Source organism: Aquarana catesbeiana, linkage group LG03 (assembly GCF_042186555.1).
Source record: "Aquarana catesbeiana isolate 2022-GZ linkage group LG03, ASM4218655v1, whole genome shotgun sequence".
NCBI lineage: Eukaryota > Metazoa > Chordata > Amphibia > Anura > Ranidae > Aquarana > Aquarana catesbeiana.
Genome location: NC_133326.1, coordinates 185,939,332 through 185,966,849, shown reverse-complemented (window position 1 = coordinate 185,966,849; position 27,518 = coordinate 185,939,332). Strand labels below are relative to the sequence as shown.

The 27,518-nt window shown below is 43.0% G+C and overlaps 1 protein-coding gene across 2 annotated transcripts in view; it reads left to right on the top strand.

The window, feature by feature from the left end:
- Positions 1 to 27,518, top strand: part of RELN (reelin) — an 865,607-nt gene that overhangs the window by 660,092 nt on the left and 177,997 nt on the right. For both annotated transcript variants that reach the window (XM_073619618.1, XM_073619617.1), the window contains exon 27: positions 10,484 to 10,684. In XM_073619618.1, coding sequence (XP_073475719.1) covers positions 10,484 to 10,684 — 201 coding nt within the window. The remainder of the gene's footprint in view (positions 1 to 10,483; positions 10,685 to 27,518) is intronic.

Here is a 27,518-nt window from a genome sequence, read left to right as displayed (position 1 = left end):
GTTGCCCTTCTTTGTACTCGCTCCATTTCCATTTCCACATCCTTCCCGAGGACTGGTGCCCAGAACTGGACAGCATACTCTAGGTGCGGCCGGACCAGAGTCTTGTAGAGCAGGAGAATGATCGTTTTATCTCTGGAATTAATCCCCTTTTTAATGCATGCCAATATTCTGTTTGCTTTGCTAGCAGCAGCTTGGCATTGCATGCCACTGCTGAGCCTATCATCTATCAGGACTCCCAGGTCCTTTTCCATCCTAGATTCCCCAAGAGGTTCTCCTCCCAATGTATAGATTGCATTCATATTTTTGCCACCCAAATGCATTATTTTACATTTTTCTACATTGAACCTCATTTGCCATGTAGTTGCCCACCCCATTAATTTGTTCAGATCTTTTTGCAAGGTTTCCACATCCTGCGTAGAAGTTTTTGCCCTGCTTAGCTTAGTGTTGTCCGTAAATACAGAGATTGAACTGTTTACCCCATCCTCCAGGTCGTTTATGAACAAATTAAACAGGATTGGTCCCAGCACAGAACCCTGGGGGACCCCACTACCCACCCCTGACCATTCCGAGTACTCCCCATTTATCACCACCCTCTGAACTCGCCCTTGTAGCCAGTTTTCAATCCATGTGCTCCCCCTATGGTCCATGCCAACGGACCTTATTTTGTACAGTAAAGGTTTATGGGGAACTGTGTCAAATGCTTTTGCAAAATCCAGATACACCACGTTTACTGGCCTTTCTTTATCTAGATGGCACCTCACCTCCACATAGAAGGTTAATAGATTGGTTTGGCAAGAACGATTCTTCATGAATCCATGCTGATTACTGCTAATAATATGTTCTCATTACTAAAATCTTGTATGTAGTCCCTTATCATCCCCTCCAAGAGTTTACATACTATTGATGTTAGGCTAACTGGTCTGAAATTCCCAGGGATGTATTTTGGGCCCTTTTTAAATATTGGTGCTACATTGGCTTTTCGCCAATCAGTTGGTACCATTGCAGTCAGTAGACTGTCAGTAAAAATTAGGAAGAATGGTCTGGCAATTACTTGACTGTGTTCCCTAAGTACCCTCGGGTGCAAGCCATCTGGTCCCGGTGATTTATTAATGTTAAGTTTCCCAAGCATAATTTTAATTCTGTCCTCTGTTAATCATGGAGGTGCTTCCTGTGATGTGTCATCAGGATAAACACTGCAGTTTTGATTACTGAAGCCCCCCGATTACTTTGTGAAAACTGAGGAGATCTTCGCCATCTCCCCATCCTTTGTAACCAGATGTCCTTCCTCATTCTTTATGGGGCCAATATGGTCTGTCCTCCCTTTTTTTCTGTTTACATACTTAAAGAATTTCTTGGGATTTTTTTTTTCTCTCCTCCGCTATGTGTCTTTCATGTTCTATCTTAGCCGTTCCTTATTGCACCATTACATTTCTTGTTGCATTCTTTATAAAGTCTGAATGCTGATGATGATCCCTCTACCTTGTATTTTTTGAAGGCCTTCTCCTTTGCTTTTATATGCATTTTTACATTGGAGTTAAGCCATCCAGGACTTTTGTTCGCTCTTTTAAATTTATTGCCCAATGGGATGCATTGGCTAATGCCCTTATTTAATATGCTTTTAAAGCAAACCCATCTCTCCTCCGTGTTCTTTGTTCCTAAGATTTTATCCCAATTTATGCCTTCTAGCAAGGTTCATAGTTTAGGGAAGTTGGCTCTTTTAAAATTCAGTGTCTTTGTATTCCCCGTTTCCTATTTGTGTGTTTTATACTGAAGCCAATTGACCTGTGATCGCTGTTACCTAAGTTGCCCCGTATTTCCACATCCGTGATCAGGTCTGTATTGTTGGTAATCAGTAGATCCAGTAGCGCTTTATTTTTAGTTGGTGCGTCTACCGTCTGACCCATAAAATTGCCTGCAAGACATTTAGGAACTGGCGGGTCTTAGATGGATGCGCAGTTCCCTCCGCCCTTTCTATGTCTGGATAGTTAAAATCCCCCATTATGATAACACTTCCCATCCTTGCTGCGAATCCAAATTGTGATAGGAGATCTGTCTCCACTTCCTCCCTCAGGTTAGGGGGCCTATAGCATACTCCCAGTATTATGTTCCCCTTAGCTTTATCCCTTTGGAGTTCTACCCATAAGGATTCCACCTCCTCCCTAGCTCCCTTAGTGATGTCATCTCTCACATTCACTTGTACATTATTCTTGATATATAGGCATACCCCTCCCCCTTTTTTACCCTCTATATCCTTGCGATAAAGGGTATACCCTTGAATGTTTGCTAGCCAATCATGAGAGCTGTTGAACCAGGTCTCTGAAATTCCCACAAAATCCAAATCCTCCTCGTACAACAGTATCTTCAGTTCACCCATCTTGTCCGCCAGGCTCCTGGCATTAGTGAACATGCCACGTAATTTAGACCAGTCACATATTATCCTCTTATTGGGTGTTCCGAGATTGCAACTAGGACTTGCTATTATACTTACCTTGGGTTTATGTGCTTTGGTCAAACTACCACTAATGCTCCCAATACTACCCTCTGGAATATGTTCCGCGCTAACTATATCTACCTCTGGACCCTCCCCCCCATCGCCTTGTTTAAAACCCCTCTAACTTTTTGGCCATCTTCATTCCCAGCTGATCTGCACCCTCCTCATTTAGGTGCAGTCCGTTCCTTCTATAGTACTGGTTATCAGCTGAGAAGCCAACCCAGTCCTCCAGGAACCCAAACCCCTCCTTACTACACCAGCTCTTTAGCCACTTGTTTACTTCCCTAATCTCCCTCTGCCTTTCTGGTGTAGCTCGATGTACCAGTAGTATTCCTGAGAATACTACCTTGGAGGTCCTTTTCCTCAATTTAGCTTCCAAGTCCCTAAAATCATTCTTTAGGACACTCCATTTGCTCTGACTGTGTCATTGGTGCCAACGTGCACCATGACAGCCGGGTCTTCCCCAGCCCCTCCCAGTAATCTGTCCACCAGATCCGTGATATGCCGAACCCAAGCGCTCAGTAGACAACATACTGTTCGGCGCCTCAGGTCTTTGTTACAGATTGGCCTCTCAGTCCTTCTAAGAATTGAGTCACCTACTGCCAGAATCTGTCTTTCCTTTCCCTTCGCTTCCCCCCCCACTCTCGCTAGAGGAGTTCTTACCCTGGCAGCTAGGACAGTCCCTCAGCTCCAGCAGTGCTGGTCCCTGACTGGTTTCACCAATGTCACTCAATGGACCATACTTATTGGGGTGCTCCAGCCCTGGATCGGCCTCCCTGGCACTTCCCCCTCTACCTTTCCTGACTGTCACCCATCTACTCTTTGCTAGTGCCTGCACCTCTTTGTCTCCACCCGCCTCTGTGCTGGCCCCTACCGGCACCTGCCATGTACGTTCCTGGCTCTCCTTAAGTATGGAGGGACTTCTCAGTGCTGACAGTTGCTTCTCAGATTCAGAACCTGGGCTTCCAGGGAAACAATGCGCTTACATTTTGCACAGCAGTATTCACCCTCGATCGGATGATCAAGGAACGCATCCATGTCGCAAGATGTACAACGAGACGCCTCTCCACACCCACTGGGCATCGTACCTATTAAATTTAATGAGGATTGGGGATTATACCCTATCCAAATTACCTAACAACTAGCTTCCTGACACTAATACTCAACAAGACAATACACAGGTACTCAACAAGACAATACACAGGTACTCAACAAGACAATACACAGGCACTCACAGACCTACATGTACTCGCAGACCTACGTGCACTCGCAGACCTACGTGCACTCACAATACACAAGTACAAAGTACACAATACACAAGTACTAACGATCCACACACACTACTCAGACAACACTCAGGTACACACACTACTAGGGATGAGCCGAACACCCCCCTGTTCGGTTCGCACCAGAACATGCGAACAGGAAAAAAGTTCGTTCGAACATGCGAACACCATTAAAGTCTATGGGACACGAACATGAATAATCAAAAGTGCTAATTTTCAAGGCTTATATGCAAGTTATTGTCATAAAAAGTGTTTGGGGACCTGGGTCCTGCCCCAGGGGACATGGATCAATGCAAAAAAAAGTTTTAAAAACGGCCGTTTTTTCAGGAGCAGTGATTTTAATAATGCTTAAAGTCAAACAATAAAAGTGTAATATCCCTTTAAATTTCGTACCTGGGGGGTGTCTATAGTGTGCCTGTAAAGGGGCGCATGTTTCCTGTGTTTAGAACAGTCTGACAGCAAAATGACATTTTGAAGGAAAAAACTCATTTAAAACTACCCGCGGCTATTGCATTGCCGACAATACACATAGAAGTTCATTGATAAAAACGGCATGGGAATTCCCCAAAGGGGAACCCCGAACCAAAATTAAAAAAAAAAAATGACATGGGGGTCCCCCTAAATTCCATACCAGGCCCTTCAGGTCTGGTATGGATATTAAGGGGAACCCCGGCCAAAATTTAAAAAAAAAAATGACGTGGGGTTCCCCCTAAATTCCATACCAGACCCTTCAGGTCTGGTATGGATTTTAAGGGGAACCCCGCGCCAAAAAAAAAAAAAAAAACGGCGTGGGGTCCCCCCAAAAATCCATACCAGACCCTTATCCGAGCACGCAACCTGGCAGGCCGCAGGAAAAGAGGGGGGGACAAGAGTGCGGCCCCCCCTCCCTCCTGAACCGTACCAGGCCACATGCCCTCAACATTGGGAGGGTGCTTTGGGGTAGCCCCCCAAAACACCTTGTCCCCATGTTGATGAGGACAAGGGCCTCATCCCCACAACCCTGGCCGGTGGTTGTGGGGGTCTGCGGGCGGGGGGCTTATCGGAATCTGGAAGCCCCCTTTAACAAGGTGACCCCCAGATCCCGGCCCCCCCCCTGTGTGAAATGGTAAGGGGGTACATAAGTACCCCTACCATTTCACGAAAAAAGTGTCAAAAATGTTAAAAATGACAAGAGACAGTTTTTGACAATTCCTTTATTTAAATGCTTCTTCTTTCTTCTATCTTCCTTCATCTTCTGGTTCTTCTGGCTCTTCTGGTTCTTCTGGTTCTTCCTCCGGCGTTCTCGTCCAGCATCTCCTCCGCGGCGTCTTCTGTCTTCTTCTCCTCGGGCCGCTCCGCACCCATGGCATGGGGGGGAGGCTCCCGCTCTTCTCTTCTTCTTTTCTTCTTTTCTTCTTTTCTTCTCTTCTTCTCTTCTTCTTCATTTTCTTCTCCGGGCCGCTCCGCAATCCATGCTGGCATGGAGGGAGGCTCCCGCTGTGTGACGGCGCTCCTCGTCTGATAGTTCTTAAATAACGGGGGGGCGGGGCCACCCGGTGACCCCGCCCCCCTCTGACGCACGGTGACTTGACGGGACTTCCCTGTGACGTCACGGGGAATGCCACAGGGAAGTCCCGTCAAGTCACCGTGCGTCAGAGGGGGGCGGGGTCACCGGGTGGCCCCGCCCCCCCCCCCCCGTTATTTAAGAACTGTCAGACGAGGAGCGCTGTCACACAGCGGGAGCCTCCCTCCATGCCAGCATGGATTGCGGAGCAGCCCGGAGAAGAAAATGAAGAAGAAGAGAAGAAGAGAAGAAAAGAAGAAGAGAAGAAGAGAAGAGCGGGAGCCTCCCCCCCATGCCATGGGTGCGGAGCGGCCCGAGGAGAAGAAGACAGAAGACGCCGCGGAGGAGATGCTGGACGAGAACGCCGGAGGAAGAACCAGAAGAACCAGAAGAGCCAGAAGAACCAGAAGATGAAGGAAGATAGAAGAAAGAAGAAGCATTTAAATAAAGGAATTGTCAAAAACTGTCTCTTGTCATTTTTAACATTTTTGACACTTTTTTCGTGAAATGGTAGGGGTACTTATGTACCCCCTTACCATTTCACACAGGGGGGGGGCCGGGATCTGGGGGTCACCTTGTTAAAGGGGGCTTCCAGATTCCGATAAGCCCCCCGCCCGCAGACCCCCACAACCACCGGCCAGGGTTGTGGGGATGAGGCCCTTGTCCTCATCAACATGGGGACAAGGTGTTTTGGGGGGCTACCCCAAAGCACCCTCCCAATGTTGAGGGCATGTGGCCTGGTACGGTTCAGGAGGGAGGGGGGGCCGCACTCTTGTCCCCCCCTCTTTTCCTGCGGCCTGCCAGGTTGCGTGCTCGGATAAGGGTCTGGTATGGATTTTTGGGGGGAACCCACGCCGTTTTTTTTTTTTTTTTGGCGCGGGGTTCCCCTTAAAATCCATACCAGACCTGAAGGGTCTGGTATGGAATTTAGGGGGAACCCCACGTCATTTTTTTTTTTTAATTTTGGCCGGGGTTCCCCTTAATATCCATACCAGACCTGAAGGGCCTGGTATGGAATTTAGGGGGACCCCCACGTCATTTTTTTTTTTTTAATTTTGGTTCGGGGTTCCCCTTTGGGGAATTCCCATGCCGTTTTTATCAATGAACTTCTATGTGTATTGTCGGCAATGCAATAGCCGCGGGTAGTTTTAAATGAGTTTTTTCCTTCAAAATGTCATTTTGCTGTCAGACTGTTCTAAACACAGGAAACATGCGCCCCTTTACAGGCACACTATAGACACCCCCCAGGTACGAAATTTAAAGGGATATTACACTTTTATTGATTGACTTTAAGTATTATTAAAATCACTGCTCCTGAAAAAACGGCCGTTTTTAAAACTTTTTTTTGCATTGATCCATGTCCCCTGGGGCAGGACCCAGGTCCCCAAACACTTTTTATGACAATAACTTGCATATTAGCCTTTAAAATTAGCACTTTTGATTTCTCCCATAGACTTTTAAAGGGTGTTCCGCGGCATTCGAATTTGCCGCAAACACCCCAAATTGTTCGCTGTTCGGTGAACTTGCGAACAGCCAATGTTCGAGTCGAACATGAGTTCGACTCGAACTCGAAGCTCATCCCTACACACTACACAGGTACTATGACCCCTGTTATAACCTCCTGTTTTAAACTCTGGTTTTTAACTCACCACTTAGACCAGTTCCACTAACTCTGGTTTTTAACTCATCATTTAGACCAGTTCCACTTGGACAGAATTCCAGCAAGCTCAAAGATGAGCAATCAGTACTGCCTCATCAGTGGCCATCAGTGCAGCCTCATCAGTGCTCATTAGTGAAATAGAAAAATTACTTATTTACAAAGTTTTGTAACAGAAACAAAGAAACTTTTTTTTTTTTCAAAATTTTCGGTCTTTTTTTATTTGTAGCGCAAAAAATAAAAACCCCAGTGGTATTCAAATACCACCAAAAGAAAGCTCTATTTGTGGAGGAAAAAAATTTACAAATTTTGTTTGGGTACGCATGACCACACAATTCTCATTCAAAACATGATAGCGCTAAAAGCTAAAAATTGGTAGGAAGGGGGGAAAATGGTTAAAGAAAAATACTTTAGAATTACTTTAACTCTTTGCTTTTGTGTTTCCCAGGCAGCATAATTTGTCCTGTCAGCTCACCCGCTGTCCTCATTTCCTCACCCTTATCAGTACTTCTGTGGCGCAGGCTGTTTTATTCCTGTTTCCTCCCTCCCTCATACTGTCAGCAGATCACTCTCTAATGATTGCCCCAATGCTGTAATTATTGGCAAAATGCTAGGAATAGAAGCAACCATGGCTGTGTAGAACAGGATGAGAGAGTGAACTACTGGGCTTCAAACAGCATAGGTAAATATTTCAAATACATATAGAAGGGGCCAGCAAGAAGCAATTTGTCAATACTTACATTTCTGACTTAAGTTCCACTTTAATCTTTATATATGGAAGGGCTTCTTCACAGTAAGGTCTTGTTTAGAGCTTTGCTTTGCGTTTGGATTGCTTTTCAAATGCTTCTACAGCTTAGTAGAATGGTAAAAAAGAAGCAGGATGCATTCCTAAATGTACAGAAAATAACTGGATACTAACATTTAGAGGTAATAATACCAGGGGTGGTTGATCCATGGAATATCCAATTGCCTCCTTGGGAATCAAGAAGGAAGATTTTTTTAACCCACTGGAGAAATTTGGATCATGCTTTATTGGGTTTTTTGCCTTCCTCTGGATCAACCGCGGGTATAGGATTATGTATATGGAGGTTTTCTATTAGTTTTTTTCCTGTTGGTTGAACTAGATGGACTAGTGTCTTTATCCAACTTGTCAAACTAACTAACCCTTTTATCCTTTATAGCCATAGAAGCTATTATCTTACTGTAGCTGTTGTTTAACCACTTCCCATCCCGCGTATAGTAATATGACAGCCGCAAGGTGGTTCTCTCATCCTGGGCGGCCATCATATCGCGTCCTCGGCTTCCCGGACGTCTAGGGGGCGCGTCCTGCCATGTCACTCGGGAGCTGATGTGTGTCACAGAGCAGAGACGGGGAGAGGAGACAGATCGTGTGTTCTTTGTATATAGTAACACGATCGGTCACCTCCCCCAGTCAGTCCCCTCCCCGCACAGTTAGAATCACTCCCTAGGTAACACATTTAACCCCTTGATCGCCCCCTAGTGTTAACCCCTTCCCTCCCTGCCAGTGACATTTATACAGTAATCGATGCATATTTATAGCACTGGTCGCTGTATAATTGTCAGTGGTCCCAAAATAGTGTCAAAAGTGTCTGATCTGTCCGCCACAATATCACAGTCCTGACAAAAATCTCATTACTAGTAAAAGAAATAAAAATAATAAAATGCCATAAATCTATCCCCTATTTTGTTGGCGCTATAACTTTTGCGCAAACCAATCAATATACGCTTATTGCTAATTTTTTTTTACCAAAAATATGTAGAAGAATACATATCGGCCTAAACTGAGGAAGAAATTTGTTTGTTTGTTTTTTAAATTGGGATATTTATTATAGCAAAAAGTAAAAAATATTGTGTTTTTTTCAAAATTGTCGCTATTTTTTGGTTTATAGCGCAAAAAATCAAGACCGCAGAGGTGATAAAATACCAAAAGAAAGCTCTATTTGTGGGGGGAAAATTATGAAAATTTCATATGGGTACAGTGTTGCATGACCGCGCAATTGTCATTCAAAATGTTACAGCTCTGAAAGCTGAATTGGTCCGGGCAGGAAGGGGTGAAAATGCCCTGTAATGAAGTGGTTAATCTTTAGTTGCCATTGTGCTGTACATATGATCAGTTATAACACCAGCTATTTGACAGCATGTGGTGTTCAGGTGACAGGTATGATTCATGGCATGCCTTTAGGTTGGGGTTAGTTCTGCTTTAACCACTTCCGGACCGCCCACCGTCGTTGTACACCAGTATTTTGAAGGGGAATATTGTTGTTTTGGCAGCAGCTGGCTGCCATAACCCCGGTATCCTCTTCTTCAGCGGGTGGTCCGCTTTCAGATAAAAGTGGTCTCTGCGGCCTTTTCGCCGCGAGGTCACTTTTATCGGCGGCGGGATAGGGCCCCCCCTTCCCGCCGTGCTCCAGTGCCCTCCACCGCTTACCAAAGCTGGCGGCAGCGGCGGAGACAATTGGATGTTTCCCCTTGTGTGACATGGAGACGAGTGAGGGTAAGATGACCCCCACCCATCTCCATATCATTGCAGGGGCGGAAGCGACGTCAAAACCTCACTTCCGCCGATAGCTCTTAAAGGGCCATTTTTTTTTTTGTATTTTTTTAAATGACAATTTTTTTATTTTATTTTTTATTGCATTTTAGTGTAAATATGAGATCTGATGTCTTTTTTGACCCCAGATCTCATATTTAAGAGGTCCTGTCATGCTTTTTTCTATTACGTGGGATGTTTACATTCCTTGTAATAGGAATAATTTTTTTTAAAAAAGATCAGTGTAAAAATAAAAGATAAAAGGTAACATAAATAAGAAAAAAATTTCTTTTAAATGCGCCCGACGAGCTCACGTGCAGAAGCGAACGCATACGTGAGTAGAGCCCGCATATGAAAACAGTGTTTAAACCACACATGTGAGGTATCGCCACGATCAGTAGAGCGAGAGAAATAATTCTAGCTCTAGACCTCCTTTGTAACTCAAAACATGCAACCTGTAGAATTTTTTAAACATCGCCTATGGAGCTTTTTAGGGGTAAAAGTTTTTCACCATTCCACAAGCAGGCACAATTTTGAAGCATGACATGTTGGGTATCAATTTACTCAGCGTAACATTATATTTCCCAATATAAAAAACATTGGGCTAACTTTACTGTTGTCTTATTTTTTAATTCAAAAAAGTGTATTTTTTCCAAAAAAAGTGTGCTTGTAAGACCGCTGCGCAAATACAATGTGACAGAAACTATTGCAATGACCACCATTTTATTCTCTAGGGTGTTAGAAAAAAAATGTATAATGTTTGGGGGTTCTAAGTAATTTTCTAGCTAAAAAACCTGTTTTTAACTTGTAAACAACAAATCTCAGAAAGAGGCTCGGTCCTTAAGTGGTTAAATATGAAAGCATGTGCTGTGTTGTAAATTGAAAAACTGCCTTAATAAAATGCAACTGTATTTTTCAGTCTTAAATATACATTATTTATTTTCTTTCCTGACAGAACTTTTATGAGAAGCCTGCATTTGACTACCCAATGAACCAGCTGAGTGTCTGGCTTATGCTGGCAAATGAAGGCATGGTTAAAAATGAAAGCTTCTGCTCTGTTACACCTTCTGCTATGATATTTGGGAAATCAGATGGTGATCGGTTTGCTGTAACACGAGATCTGACTTTAAAACCAGGATATGTACTTCAGTTTAAGGTAATTTCTATTAATCTGTATCTGTTATGGTATTATAGTATAGTGTAATGATATTTTAGTTTCATAACATTATTGCAATACTTTAAGTATGTATTAGTAAATCATGTTCTTTTTTTTACAGAATATATTATGGTAGTTATAAAAAACAAGTCTTAAACTCTATTTATAACTAAGGGGTAAGCCTAACCCACCCCCAGTTCACACACACACACACACATGAGGGCTGCCAACCGCCCGTATTTTTACTCCCTGCCTGTAAATGCCAGTAATAGATCAAAGGTGGCAGTAAAATATAGCCGTGACCGGGTCAGCTGGGGAACTGTGCAAGCTCTGGGAACTGTGCATGCACAGTTCCCAGAGCTTGCTGAGCTGATCCTGTATTCGGCCGGTGGGCGGGGCCACCTGGGGGGTGGATTTCACATAGGCTACTGGCTCAGATGTGTGTTGTCATGGCGCATCCTGCCAGGCACGCCAGCCTTTAAAAACAGTAACCTGGAGGCTGAGCATGCGGAATGGAGGAGCCCTCATGGTGGTCAGGCAATCCAGACTCCACAGGGATGGAGTGACAGCCCAGCTGACATTGACAGGAGGTAATGGTTACAGTAGGTGATGGTAACAGATGATGGTTGCAGCAGGGGGGTGATGGCAATAGGTGATGGTGGTAGAGTGTGATGGTTGCAGCAGGTGATGATGGCAGGGGGTGATGGTGGCAGGGGGTGATGGTGACAGGTGATGGTTGCAGGGGGTGATGGATGTGGCAGTGGGTGAAGGTTGTGGCAGGTGATGTTGGCAGGGGGTGATGGTTTCAGCAGGTTGTTGTGGCAGCAGGTGATGGTGGCAGGGATGATGGTTGTGGCAGGGGGTGATGGTGACAGGTGATGGAGGCAGGGGGTGATGGTGGTGGCAGAAGGTGATGGTGGCCGAAGGTGGTGATGGAGGCAGGAAGTGATGGTGGCAGGTGATGGGGGTGACGATGGCAGGGGGTGATGGTGACAGGAGGTCCTTAGAATTGGGAACATGAATTCTGGTGATCCTAGGGATTTCCCCTCACTTTCTGTGGTGGTTCTGTGGTGTCTCTCCAGTTGGATATTGGTGACAAAAACTGATGGACTAAATAATCCACCCTTATTATATTGAAAATAACAAAAATATGTTTTCTTTTACCCTAATATCTACCTTAAATTACATTGCTATTTGCCTAGTGTTTGTTGCCTAAATGCTGAAATTTGCACTTAAAAATTTAATATTGTAAAATGCCAGTAAAAACTTGGCTGTGACAGTAAATTTTGGGTGTCATGCCAGTAAATTCCAACCTGGTAAGTTGGCAACACTGACACACACAGGCTATGGCTATGACATAACTAAGAAAATGTATAGTCATTTAGTATATATGTGCTTTCTTAATATGGTTGGAGTTAAAAAATACAAATGTAAAAAATATTTCCTTTATGGTATTTTGTATAATATTTCCTTTTTCGTATCGTTATATCTACTGAGCAGGTGGATCACTCACCCTCTTTTCATACTTTCCATTTTTTTCTTTATCTTCTGTTGATAAAGTCTTTGCATTTTGCATTTTGCATTTTTGAATTGCACGGTCATGCAACACTGTGCCCATAAGAAATGTTTATCATTTTTTTCACACAAATAGAGCTTTCTTTTGGTGGTATTTAATCATCACTGGGTTTTTTATTTTTTGCTAAATAAATGGAAAATAAAGAAAAATTTTGAAAAAAAAAACATGTTTTTCTTTGTTTCTATTATAATATTTTGCAAATAAATAATCTTTCTCCATAAATTTAGGTCAAAATGTATTCTGCTACATTTCTTTGGTGAAAATAACCCAAATCAGTATTTATTATTTAGTCTGATCAATCCTGATGTACTGACATCCTATCTAATTTCTTGAGGCCTCAGGACAGTACAAATACCTCCAAATGACCCCCTTTTTGGAAAGTAGACAGTCCAAGGTATTTAGTAAGAGGCAATGCAGAGTTTTTTGAAGTTGTAATTTTTTTGTTACAATTATTTGGTTAATTAAGAAAATTAAACATGTTTTTCTCTTTTTTTTTTTACATACTGTCACCAGTGCAGTACAGTGTTATCATATAGCCGGTGTGGCGGTGATCAGGGACACTGATAATAATATCAGTGATAATAATTTTTTTTTTCTATTTTTTTTTTTTTTACAATTTCTTTTTTTGTACTACTCTGGGGAAGTGATCAGGATTTTTTTCACATTATGATTGCACAATTTCCTTGGTATAAGCAACCATTTTTACTGAATGAAAATAGTTCATTCTGTGTCTTTTTTTGTGATTAGCTGTAATTGGTCCATGCTAATCCTTTCATACAAATGGACTGTGGCCTGTCTGTACCAAGTGCTCACTGTGAACAAACACAGCTAGCAACACAATTGTATACAATGGATAGCATGAAAGGAAGCCGGTTATAGATCTCGCGGCCATGGGAGAGGCACATTCTGGCAGGATGTCATATGACATCCTCCCAGAACACTGTTAACCCCGTCATTTTACTTTGGGCCAGGTGGGAAGGTGTTAAGGGGCAGAGCAAAAACAGGAGACATTTCCTCTCCTTGGCCAATTTTTTTAAATGGCAAATGATTAAGCAGATTTCAAAAAACAAAAATAGGGATACTAGATTTTGGTGTGCTTTTACACTCTTTTAGTTATTCAAGTCTAGAAAAGAAAAAATTGTAAAGCACAGTTATTGCTGCCTTGAAGTTATGAGAGACAGTAAAATATATATATAGATATATATCTATATATCTATATATATCTATATAGATATATAGATTTATATATATAGAGGAGCGTGTATATAGGCGCCCACACCACCAAGCGCTTGAGGGAACAGTTAAAATGAGTACTTATTTGAACCAAATCAGTAAAATTAATATTGAAATAAAAATGTAACCAGTCTGTGGGCAGCTGTTTTAAAACCTTCAAACAATGATCCCAAAGCAATATATGTAACCAACATAAACAGCACTCCTACATCTACCCTTACTTGATGTAACATGCAAATAAATGCAGTGCTGGTAATGAACAAATAGTTCCAAAAGGGGATCAAAGAGATGGTGCTCCACTGTGCAATAAACTCTCTGGCACTCGCTCTCACTCTGTACAGGCGGTCCCCAGGTTACAAACAAGATAGGGCCTGCGGGTTTGTTCTTAAGTTGAAATTGTTTGTAAGTCACAACAGGTACATTTTTTAAGTGTAGCTCCAGACAAAAGAATAATTTTTAAGATTTTTGGATAGCATAGGGAAAGGTTAACACCACTGTAACATTTGTTTTGCTGTCTGTGCCCCTGTTTAGAATATTTCACCTCACTTTCTGTCCCAATGACAATTGGATTTTGAAAATTTTGGATTGTTGTGGAAACATAGATTGGTGATAAAGCATCAGTGGAGACACCTTTTTCCCATGATAACTCTTACAGGAGAGAATTTCCCTTCCTAGGGCTAAATTTCCTTTCACTTCCTGTTGTCTCCATCCTTTTGTAAATAGGAGTCGTTTGTAAGTCGGATGTTTGTAACTAGGGGACCGCCTGTATATGAATCCCACTCCCTGTGAAGTGAACACTTACCAGACCTAGGCAAGTGTAGAGCCTGAATGAGTAGTCTCATCAATCCTCCTCATGGACTGTTAATAACGCTGCCGGATGATTCTTGGCTGGTTGTGTCTGGACATCAGGGAATGATTGGCTCGTCCCGCTGATTGTTCAGTCTATGGTATCCACCCCCCGATTGTGCTCACACAGAGAACCCGGAGATGATGCTGTGATCTAAGTCTTCACAGGTGTTGATGCAGCAGCATGTACTGTTGTCTCCTCTATAATCATTTTAAAGGGTGGACAGCACCAACTAAAGTTAGTGATCTGTGCACATAACCAGGTGTGTCCCATAACACTATCACAACAAACAGAATACAAAGAGGTTTCAGCACAGAAACTAATTTACTACTCCTATTAAAGAATAATCTAGCAACTTCAGACATTCCTGCCCTTATTTTTTACTAACTTGCACTGTGCATAGTGCAGGTTGGTAACTAAAATGGCAGGGATGCCTTAATTGTATGGATTATTCTTTTTTTTGCGAACAATAATGAGACTGCCATTAATAGCCAGATAGGCAGTTTTATTGGACAGTGAAATAACAGTTGATATATTAAGCTGGCAATAGACGGAGTGTTTTTCTTTCCTGCAACCGTGGGTTACAGGAAAGAAAACCGCTTAATTCCCCCATCAACACAGTCAGTGTTGATGGGGGAATCCCTCCCACTGAGACATTGTGTTCTGTCAGTGGGTGGGGGGGAGTGGTCCCCTCCGGAAGAACACAGTGATTATTGCAAACAGCTATACCAGCCGCTAGCAATAATCGCATGTAAAATCTGACAGTTTGGTGGTATCCAAAGTTGAATGATTAGTCAACTTGGGTACATTCAGCCTGCCTATACATGGCTTGTATCATCTATGGGTGGCTTTGGCCAGGCAGTCAGGAAAGACCATAATCTAGTACAAAGTTAAACTAAGTAGGAGTGGGGCACAGATGATACTTTCCTATCTAATAAAGGCAGGCATTTTGTGGCATTTTATGATGTCTGCTGCTGAAGGAACCCGGGTGTTCAGTGTCTGACAGTGGTATTGTGTAAAAGTGGTAAGTTAAAGCAGACTTACCACTGTTTCATTATCCACATTCATAACATAAATAGTCTAAAACTAGCACTATGAAACCCCTCACCTGTAATCCATAGAGGATAATTCCAAATATTTTTTATATGCCAATATTGATAATATATTAACCTTCATTTAGCTTGGCCAAGCACACTGAACTGCAATTGAGATTTATGATAATAAATGCAAAACTGCAGAAGAAAGAAACACTGTGCAAAATGTAATATGACCCTATGGGGGTTATTTACGAAAGGCAAATCGACTTTGCACTGAAAGTACACTTGGACGTGCAGTCGCTCTAAATCTAAGGGGTAGATCTGAAATGAGCGGAAGCTCTGCTGATTTTATCATTCAATCATATGCAAGCTAAAATGCTGTTTTTTATTTTCTTTGCATGTCCCCCTCGGATCTACAGCGACTTTACTTCCAAGTGCACTTGCAGTGCAAAGTGGATTTTCCTTTAGTAAATAACCCCCTATGTCACCTCACACTTTTAGCGGAAAAGTAAACTTTGATCAGAGATATGAGAGTTATGTCTGAACCTATTAATACGTCCTATTCATAGTAGTGACATTAGCACAATGTGCTAATATTTTCTCCCATGCTTTTGTATTAGGTCCGCATTGCTCTTTTATATACGAGAGAAGTGACTGTGTTTTTTTATGTGCCTTTCTAATCACTGAGTTATCATGCTGACAGCTCATCGTGACAGCTCATAGAAAATGTTTACTCAACACATTTTGGTGAAATTTTACAGTAATTGTAAAAAAAAAGTCCTGTAAAAAAAGAAAAATTGTACCTTTAAAACCATTCCAGTGTATAATAAAGAAAGGGTAAACATAATACACATTAAACAAAATGTAAACTTACTATGCATTTCACTGCCTTGTTATACTGTATGTTTTGTCATCCAATCTTTGCTGTTTATGTTGGTTTTCCTATCATTAAATCACTATTGATTTCAATGTTCACCAGCCCTCTGTAGTAAGAAATCATTTCAAATTGTGAATCTCAAATCGTGCTTTATTTGGTTAGACAAGCTGTTATCTCTAAACCCTGATCAAATTTTTATCGAGTTTATAATGAATTCCCATTTGTGAATTTCCAGGGGTAGACAGCAATGTAATTTTAATGAGCTAGCCACCACTACATGGTCCTTACATAATTGGTGAATACAGATGATGAATAATTTACAAGTAGAATTATTAAAGAGATCAGATGTTTACAGGGGAGTCTTCAAAGATCATTTCCTCAGTTCTAAAAATAGAACAGCACACTTAGTAAGGTAGAATAATACACTCCAGTGTGGAGAGACCTGCAGATACAACTGTTGTTTTTTTTTTTTTTTAGTTTTTTTTTGTCGATCAAATTGGTGCAAAATATGGGCAACTTGTGTTAATGCATTAAATCCTTATTTCTATTTATAGTGTGATGCAAGGAATTTACATGGCGGTGGCCATATTTGCTTACTATGTATACACATTGCTTCTTTCTAAGGAGTGCTGCACCTTCCCCCATTAAAACGCTTTGTTCTGCACTTTAACACTGTGTGGAAGTGGCTTTGCAACCTCATGGTAAGAAAAACTGTGAGAAGCACAGAAGTGACATCACCAAATCTCACCTCACTGCAAATCTCCTGAGGCTAGAGGCTGATTTACCAAAGAATTTGGGAATTTTCACTTTGGTTATCCAATCATGTGAAAAGCTGATTTCTGTCATTTTGAATACCCAGTCATGTACAGATGCTTATTACATGATTAGATACTTGAATTGAGACTCTCAACTCCTTTAGTAAATCAGCCGATAGTTATCAGAGGAAGTAGTGCCTTAGATCTCACACTTCATATATACAGGTATGAGGCTGAAGGCACTAGACTGACACTCTAAGCATATTTGCATACCAGAAGGTGCACTTCTGTTTTATTTTAGGTAAATTTTTCAGGGTGCTGCTTAGGCAGAGACCTACACAGTTATCATTTATAGATGTTCCCTTCTTCACTACCAGCTTATTGCCCAGCTCTTTGAGAAAGTTGCAGTGTCACATAGATGCTGCTGCATAAAGGTGAACGTTTAAGGTTTTTTGGGGGGGGGTTTTATGCTCCATAATTCTCTTTAACATCCCATTTTTAAGCGAGAAAGATGTTAAAGAAAAGGTAAAGTAACTGTAAAAAGTAGTCTTATTGTCTCCTACAACAATCTCCCAAAATCAACCTTCAAAAATAATTAATATGGACAATGTTCATTTACTTGCATATAAGGAAAAGAAAACCTCATGCTAAAATTAACTTAAGGTGTACAGTATGTAGAGCCAGAACCTTTTTGTTTTTCAACAAGCAGAGAAGTGGTACTGTAGAACCCTGTAAAGATTTTTTTGCTGTCTGCGTCCCCGCTGGTTAGGTTCACCCCCTACAGTACATTTGTCCAGGTGACCATTGTTTTAACCACCTCAATACTGGGCACTCTTACCCCCTTCCTTCCCAGACCAATTTTCATCTTTCAGTGCTCTCTCACTTTGAATGACAATTACTCAGTCATGCTACACTGTACCCAAATGAAATTTTTATCATTTTGTTCACACAAATAGAGCTTTCTTTTGGTGGTATTTATTCACCACTTCATTTTTTATTTTTTGTGATATAAGCGAAAAAAGAGCGAATATTTTGAAAAAAAAAACAAAATTTTCTACTTTCTCTTTTAAAAGAAACCAAAAAAATTAAATTTTGTCGAAAATTTAGGGAAAAATGTATTCTACCACATGTCTTTGGTAAAAAAAATCCTGATAATTGTATGATCATTGGTTTGTGTGAAAGTTATAGCGTATACAAGTTATTTCTCACACACGGTGCAGGCATAATTGCAATTACACCCCAAAATACGTTCTGCTATTCGTCCTGAGTATGGCGATACCCCATGTGTGAGACTTTTCCACAGCCTGGCCACATACAGAGGCCCAACATCCATATAGCACCATCAGGCGTTCTAAAGGCATAAATTACACATTTCATTTTCTGAGTACCTATCACATTTTTGAAGGCCCTGGAGCACCAGGACAATGGAATTACCCACAAAATGACATCATTTTGGAAAGAAAACAACCCAATGTATATTCTATGAGGCATACTGAGTCTTTTGAACATGTCATTTCTTTCCACAAGTTTTTGGAAAATGTGGAAAGAAAATGAAAACCTATTTTTTTCTCACAAAGTTGTCAATTTAGAAGATCTTTCTAACACATAGCATGCACATAGCCAAAATGACACCCCAAACAACATTCTGCTACTCGTCCTGAGTATGGCGATACCCCATGTGTGAGACTTTTCCACAGCCTGGCCACATACAGAGGCCCAACATCCATATAGCACCATCAGGCGTTCTAAAGGCATAAATTACACATTTCATTTCCTGAGTACCTATCACATTTTTGAAGGCCCTGGAGCACCAGGACAATGGAATTACCCACAAAATGACCCCATTTTGGAAAGAAAACAACCCAATGTATATTCTATGAGACATAATGAGTCTTTTGAACATGTCATTTCTTTCCACAAGTTTTTGGAAAATGTGGAAAGAAAATGAAAACCTATTTTTTTCTCACAAAGTTGTCAATTTAGAAGATCTTTCTAACACATAGCATGCACATAGCCAAAATGACACCCCAAAATACATTCTGCTACTCGTCCTGAGTATGGCTATACCCCATGTGTTAGACTTTTCCACAGTCTGGCCACATACAGAGGCCCAACATCCATATAGCACCATCAGGCATTCTAAAGGCATAAATTACACATTTCATTTCCTGAGTACCTATCACATTTTTGAAGGCCCTGGAGAACCAGGACAATGAAATTAACCACAAAATGACCCCATTTTGGAAAGAAAACAACCCAATGTATATTCTATGAGGCATAATGAGTCTTTTGAACATGTCATTTCTTTCCACAAGTTTTTGAAAAATGTGGAAAGAAAATGAAAACCTATTATTTTCTCACAAAGTTGTCAATTTAGAAGATCTTTCTAACACATAGCATGCACATAGCCAAAATGACACCCCAAAATACATTCTGCTACTCGTCCTGAGTATGGCGATACCCCATGTGTGAGACTTTTCCACAGCCTGGCCACATACAGAGGCCCAACATCCATATAGCACCATCAGGCGTTCTAAAGGCATAAATTACACATTTCATTTCCTGAGTACCTATCACATTTTTGAAGGCCCTGGAGCACCAGGACAATGGAATTACCCACAAAATGACCCCATTTTGGAAAGAAAACAACCCAATGTATATTCTATGAGGCATAATGAGTCTTTTGAACATGTCATTTCTTTCCACAAGTTTTTGGAAAATGTCAGCCAAAATGACACCCCAAAATACATTCTGCTACTCGTCCTGAGTATGGCGATACCCCATGTGTGAGACTTTTCCACTACCTGGCCACATACAGAGGCCCAACATGCAAGTAGCACCTCCAGGCTTCTAACACATAGCATGTACACACCAAGAATTACACCCCAAAATACATTCTGCTGAGCAAAAGGTAAAAAAAAAAAAAGCTCACCTGTGGTTTTAGCAGGCAGGAATACCATTCCAGAGCAGCCAAAGCATTTGTCCAGACAGCCAAAGGAAATGTCCAGGAATTGTCCAGGCAGCAGACAGATATGGAAAAGTATGAACATGGTTCAGTACAGTCCAAGGTTTAGCAGGCAGTTCAGGTAACAGGCATAGGCATGGCCAGTCCAGGTGGCAGGCAAAGGCATGGCAAGGTCATGTGGCAGGCAAAGGCATGGCAAGGTCATGTGGCAGGCAAAGGCATGGCCAGTTCAGGTGGCAGGCAGAGGCATGACCAGTTCAGGTGGCAGCAGGCAGCACTTTGTACATTGGGCCTTGGTCAGGTAAGACCTGAGGACAGGGGTAGAGGCCTCTTCCCACCCAAATCTCTAGGAAGCCTCCGAGTCTCCAGACCCTAATCCGAGAAAACTAAAAACCCGGAGAAAAATGTTTTCTCCACTCGAAAAACCTTTTCTGGAGCCCCTCGCATATGTGAGACCCCTGTGCTGTACAGTGGCAGGGCAAATGATCAGTTCAGGAGGCAGGCAAAAAGCATGGTCATTTAACAGTCCGGGTCAATTCACGTTGAAGGCAGAAAGATGTTTGGCAGAGGCATAGTCGTTAACAGTCCGGGTCAATTCACGTTGAAGGCAGAAACACGTTTGGCAGAGGCATAGTCGTTAACAGTCCGGGTCAATTCACGTTGAAGGCAGAAACACGTTTGGCAGAGGCATAGTCGTTAACAGTCCGGGACATTCACAGAAATGGCAGATAGTGGAAAAAAATCATCTTCACTGTACTAATAGTGTAGTGAAGTATGATAGCTCCGATAGCACGTTCCAATACAGAGGCCTGGCTGGGAGGGACATTGGGGACAGTAGTATCGGGTGTCACGGCGAATTCCTCTACTTGCACATACACGACATTTTTTGGGGGGTTTGCGACCTGTTTGGGTAAGAGGGAGGATTTCGGGAAAGTGCCTTTCATGGAGTCTGGCTAACGAATCGGAGCGAATTAGTTGGGGGGCTTGGCCTTGGGGATAGAGAAGGGCTGTGACAATGTCTTCTTGGAATTTTAGATAGGGTAGGGAACTTTGGGTGCACTTAGAAAAAATGATATATGAATTAAATAGGGCAAGTTGCATCAAATAAATGGCGACTTTCTTGTACCAAAATAATGATCTCCTGGTGGCCAAGTAGGGCTGCATCATCTGGTCGTTCATATCCACCCCCCCCCATGTATAGGTTGTACTCATGCACACATTTTGGCTTCTGTATGGGGCCTCCTCTTCTCCGAAGTTCCACCAAGGTGTCGTCATGTATTGTTGAAAGGATGTAGACATCTCTTTTTTTATCTCTCCACTTCACCGCTAGTACTTCTTCAGTCCACATACTGGCCAATTCACCCTGCTTCAATTTCTTGGCGACCAATCTTTGTGGGAAGCCTTTGCGGTTGGTTCGTGCTGTCCCACAGGCCACAGTGTTCTCTAGGTACAAATGGCGGAAAAGTGGTAGACTAGTGTAGAAATTGTCTACATATAGGTGGTAACCTTTCCCAAGTAATGGTTGGATCAGCTGCCAGACAATTTTGCCACTTGTTCCCATGTAGGTAGGGCATCCAGGGGGGTTTAGCTGTCTGTCTTTTCCCTCATAAATTATAAAATCATATGTGTAACCCGTGGCCCTGTCACACGCCTTATAAAATTTTAGTCCACGTCTGGCTCTTTTACTGGGGAGGTATTGTTTTATTCCCAGTCTTCCAGTGAAGTGCACCAGGGATTCATCCACACATATATTTCTATCAGGGGTAAACATCTCCTTGAAGCTGGCGCAAAAAAAATTGATTAGGGGCCGAATTTTGAATAATTTATCGTAACTGGGATGATTTCGAGGGAGGCATTGGGCATTGTTATTGAAGTGTAAAAATCTCATGATCATCTCATAACGGGTTCTGGGCATCAATGACGAATAGACCAGCATGTGGTGGATAGGTTGGGTAGACCAGTAGGAATGGAGGTTTTTTTTTGTCAGCCCCATGTTGAGGGTTAGGCCAAGGAAAATGTTAAATTCTTCCACGGTGAGGGGTTTCCAAACAAAAGGACAGGCATATGAGGAACTTGGATTGTTGGCTATATGTTGGCTGGTGTATAGATTACATTGCTCCACAATGTAGGTTAGGAGATCATTGGTAAAAAATAAATGAAAATAATAAAGTGGGGTTACATTTTCCGTTTGCATCTGAGGGCCTGGCTGGGCGGTAAAAAGTGGTATTACAGGTTCTACTGATGTATCGGGCAGCCATGTTGGATACAGTAGAACATCTGGGAGGCTAGTATGGGCACTGCCTCGTTGATGGGATCTGTTGCTAGCATCTGGCCTATCTTCTAGGAAGGTTGCAGAACTGCTGGTGGATGCCTGCCTATCCCGGAGTGCTGCGCTGCTGGTGGATGCCTGCTGGTGGATGCCCTGGAGTGCTGCGCTACTGGTGGATGCCTGCATATCATCCTGGAGTGCTGGGCTGCTGGTGGATGCCTGCATATCATCCTGGAGTGCTGCACTGCTGGTGGATGCCTGCTGGTGGATGCTCTGGAGTGCTGCGCTGCTGGTGAATGTCTCCTCCTGCTCATTTCTCCTGATTCTCCTTGTTAGGATTCTATCTTCCTCTGTTTCCAACTCGGAGCCACTGCTTTCCACTGGCTCATAGTCGCTATCCGAGTCTGATGGAGAGAATTCCCCCGCTACTCTCGTCTGACATACTCTGGAGTATTTGGAGAGCCTCCTCTGCGCTGTAAGACCTTTTTGTCATGTTGGCAGGCAGATGTGGCAGATGGCGGGTGGCAGATGTGCCAGATGGTGGGCGGCTGTGCCAGATGGTGGGTGGCTAGATGTGCCTGATGTTGGCGGGCAGATGTGCCTGATGTTGGCGGGCAGATGTGCCTGATCGTGGCAGATGTGCCTGATGGCAGGTGGCAGATGTGCCTGATGGTGGGTGGCAGATATGCCTGATGTTGGCAGGCAGATGTGCCTGATGATGGTGGGCGGCTGATGTGTCAGCTGTTGACGGGCTGATGTGCCAGCTGATGAAGGGCTGATGTGCCAGCTGATGATGGACTGATGTGTCAGCTGATGACGGGCTGATGTGTTAGCTGTTGACAGTGTCAGATGGCGGGCGGCAGATGTGCCTGATGGCGGGTGGCAGATGTGCCTGATGGTGGGCGGCAGATGTTCCTGATGACTGGCGGGCAGATGTGCCTGATGACTGGCGAGCAGATGTGCCTGATGACTGGCGAGCAGATGTGCCTGATGACTGGCGGGCAGATGTGCCTGATGACTGGCGGGCAGATGTGCCCGCTGTTGGCGGACAAATGTGCCCGCTGTTGGCGGACAGATGTGCCAGTTGTTGACGGGCAGATGTTCACTGACAGGTGTTTTCACTGTTTTGGGGACACTGTGTTTTGGGGACACTAGCTGGGTGATCAGTGGGTAAACAGCAGACAAACAGCTATAAAACTTACTGATCTCCCGGCTGCAGCACAGATCTCTCTTCCTCTCCTCACTGACAGGCTCTGTTTGAGGAGAGGAAGAGATGAAAGCAGTTACAACGCTCTCTATTTACATTACATGACGACTGTGATTGGACACAGTCGTCATGTGATCAGGAGGGCCAATCACAGGGCCCTCCTGTGTTGTGCTGTCTCTGGGGGGCACAGGCAGATCGGGATCGCGCCGCTGCGCGGGCACGTGGCGGCGCGATCTCCTGCCAACTGCCACCACTCCCCCTTGTTTACCATACGATGGCTGTGATTACACACAGCCATCGTGCGGATCAGGAGGGCAAATCACATTGCCCTCCTGCCGCTCTGAGATGCGGCGTGTCCGAGTGACACGCGCGCATCGGGATCGCGCGGGAGCTTGACTGCGCGATCCCGCTCCTTCTGAAGGACGTTCGGGAACATCCAGTTAGAAGGAGGGAGCTCCCACCCGGCCGTTTATGTGCAGTGGCCGGGTGGGAAGTGGTTAAAGACAGAAAGACAGAAATCCAGTATTATACAGTTGACACTATAACCGTAAGAATTGGCGGGAGAGCACAAAGAATTAAGACAATTTTACCTTGCTTAGGGCACAGGAATGTTACAATTGGATAGCATATTAAAGCGGTATTAAACCCGAAAGCAATCATTTATTATATTGCAGCTTACCAATTATTAGATGTGATGGCTGTGTTAGTTTCATTTCTTAGGCTTTCTTTCTTCTATTTTCAACTAATGATCTAGCCAGAAAAAAACAGAAAAGCTCTCTTGCAGTTACAGGGATGAGACAGACCATTTAACACTGAGGAGGGTGCTTAAAATGATCAGCTTTATTTATTTATGTATATTATTATGTTTCCGGGAAGGGTGTAAGGGACTGCCAACATCATAATATTTAAAGAAAAGCGTGTGCATAGCACTAGAATAATCCCCTTGGACTTTAAGCCCTTGCCGACCGACTCACGCCGATATACGTCGGCAGAAGGTCACGTACAGGCATATAGACGTACCTGTACGTTGCCCTTTAAGACGCGGCAATGTGGGCGCATGCGCCGCGAGCTCCGTGAGTGTGATCGCGCGTTCCGCGGACTCGATGTCCGCGGGGATACCTGCGATCGTCTCACGGAGAGGAAGAATGGGGAAATGCTGATGTAAACAAGAATTTCCCCATTCGTGGATCAGTGTCGTGTCACACGTAGCCCATCCCCCCCCACAGTTAGAATCACTCCCTAGCACACACTTAACCCCTGCAGCCCCCCCCTAGTGGTTAACCCCTTCACTGCCAGTCACATGTACACAGTAATCAGTGCCTTTTTAATCGCACTGATCACTGTATAAATGTGAATGGTCCCAAAATAGCGCCAAAAGTGTCCGATCTGTCCGCCATAATGTTGCAGTCATGATAAACATCACAGATCGCCGCCATTACTAGTAAAAAAAAATTATTAAAACAAATGGCATAAAACTATCCCCTAATTTGTAGACGCTATAATTTTTGCGCAAACCAATCAATAAACGCTTATTGCGTTTTTGTTTTTTTTTTTACCAAAAATATGTAGAATAATACGTATCAGCCTAAACTGAGGAAAAAAAATGTTTTTATATATATTTTTTGTGGCTAAAAAGTAAAAAATATTGCGTTTTTTTAAAAATTGACGCTCTTTTTTTGTTTATAGCGGAAAAAATGAAAAAAAAAAAAAGCAGAGGTGATCAAATACAACTAAAAGAAAGCTCTATTTGTGGGCAAAAAAGGATGTCAATTTTGTTTTTGAGCCACGTGGCACGACCGCGCAGTTGTCAGTTAAAGTGACGCAGTGCCGAATCGCAAAAAACGCTCTGGTCTTTTTTCAGCCAAATGGTCTGGGGCTGAAGTGGTTAAAGGCAGATATTGGAGTAATAACAATATAGAGAGTTTATAAGGCAATTATGCCACTTTTAATACATAACATATACAGAGTGGGCAAACATAGCCCTATAATAAAAACATAACATACATATACATGAAATGTATTGCACAATAAGATTTAGCAATCAAACCCAGTAGGTACAGATAGTCCCATAAGCTGCCAGAGTCATGCTGTGGTCAGTGCAGGGGGTAACATGTAACATCCAACATATTTCGGAAACGTTACTGTATGTTCTTTCTTCAGGGGATTTTTAATTTCTGGGTGATTATATTTGCTGAAAGTACAATTAAATTTACTACTAGTCACATTGCAACACATCATATGAGCAGGATCATTGAATAAAGTAATTCAAAATGTATTTTATAGCTACGAATATACTTACATAAGAAACAGCAAACATAGTTGCAGAGCAAACTGTGGAATGGAGTTCTCAAAAAAGGCTGAATGGGTCAGTGCAAGCCCACCGTGTGAACAGATATGCGACCACTGCGAAGCATGCCGATGTGCATCCACAAGGAGCGCCCCATGGGCTACACCAGCAGAAAAAGTACATGGATATATAGCAGTCTACAATCAGAAAAAAGTAAATGAATTGGTTCATATTTGAAAAATAAACATAAAGCATAGGCAGGGGGCCTCCATAGGCACAAACCTGCCTTCAAAGAAACAAGGATAAGAAAGATTTTTACCTTTGGTCAAATTGACATGCACAAAAGTTCATACAGCACTGCTCCAAATGAGACTGACATGCAATGTGTGTGAGCTGTCTTAAATCCCTGTCTATGCTTTATGCTTAGTACTGCATCCTCCATTTACCATCGCAACAAAGTGTTGTGAAGTCGGCAGATAAGGAGACAAGGCATTTTTCCTTGTCATGCAATGGGACTGTGCTGGAATAGCCACCCAATGCATTCCCACCTCATGTGATATGAATGGACCCTTAATACAAATAAGTTGAGAAAAGTTTTGGAAGAGGGTGCATTTTCCTGAGAGTAGCAATTTTGTCAGTGAACATATTCGGTGTAAGAGTAACACGAGCGTAATGGAAAAAGAACAGATAGTCCAGAGTTTGAACAAGGGGAACGTGGAGACCAGAGCATGGATGCAGTGGAGGATAAGGCAGCACAAACTGGAGTGTAGTTGCAGAGGGAGGAGTAGGAAGACAGTGAAAACCAAGTATTCAGGAAAAAATAGTAGACCCTTGAGAGCGTGCACATATAAGGGGTATGTAGCCACTCAGAACATGTGTGTGAGAACAGTGGCTGTATCAAACAAACACATATACATAAGCGAGAATGACTGTCTGCAAGAAATTTGGTTCTGAAGGTTTATTCTGAGATTACTATCAGTTCTACCAGCATTTGTCTTGGCCTGTATCACCTTCCTTCCTCCCCTCCACTCAGACCCTAATCACCCCCTTCTGTGGCCCGAAAACAGTGGTTCTGGTGCCAGAGGAGAAGAGTGCTGCCATCAAAACAGTGAGTGCAAAGGTTTTATGAAGTGGGTAGGACCACAATAGCTGATGCCAGGATTTTTGTTGTAATTAGCAATGCCTTGCCTTGTAATATGGTGCACATCAGGGCTCCAAGAGTAAAGCAATGGTGCAGCGTGCCACAACTAAATGTGGACATAGTTAGGTGGCTTAGCTGGACAGGAACAAATCTTTACCTGCATTATGGTAAAAAAGTGCAGCTCCCAGCCCTCTTTTTATTTACCTGAGCCCGACCTCAATCTAATATGTGCACAAGAGCAGTGGCTCTCTTGGGTCTCTCCCTCCTCATAGGCTCAGAGAGAGACAGCAGCGAAAGCCATTGGCTCCCACTGCTGTCAATCACAGCCACTGAGTAGTGAATGGCCGAGCCATGCTCTGTGTGTCTGTGGAAATAGAGCCAGCTCAGTAGCGAGCCCACACGAGTGCCCTCATAGCAAGTGGTTTGCTATGGTGGGCACTCAGCAGGGGGAGGAGCACTGGTGGGGGACTTGAGAAAAGGAGGATCGCGGCTGCTCTGTGCAAAACCACTGCACAGAGCAGGTAAGTATAACATGTTTGTTGTTTTAAAAAAAATAAGGGTTTACAATTACTTTAGATTTTTTTTTTATTCCCTTCACATGCAATTCCATAGCTTAGAGCCCTGCTGGTGTAAACAAGTT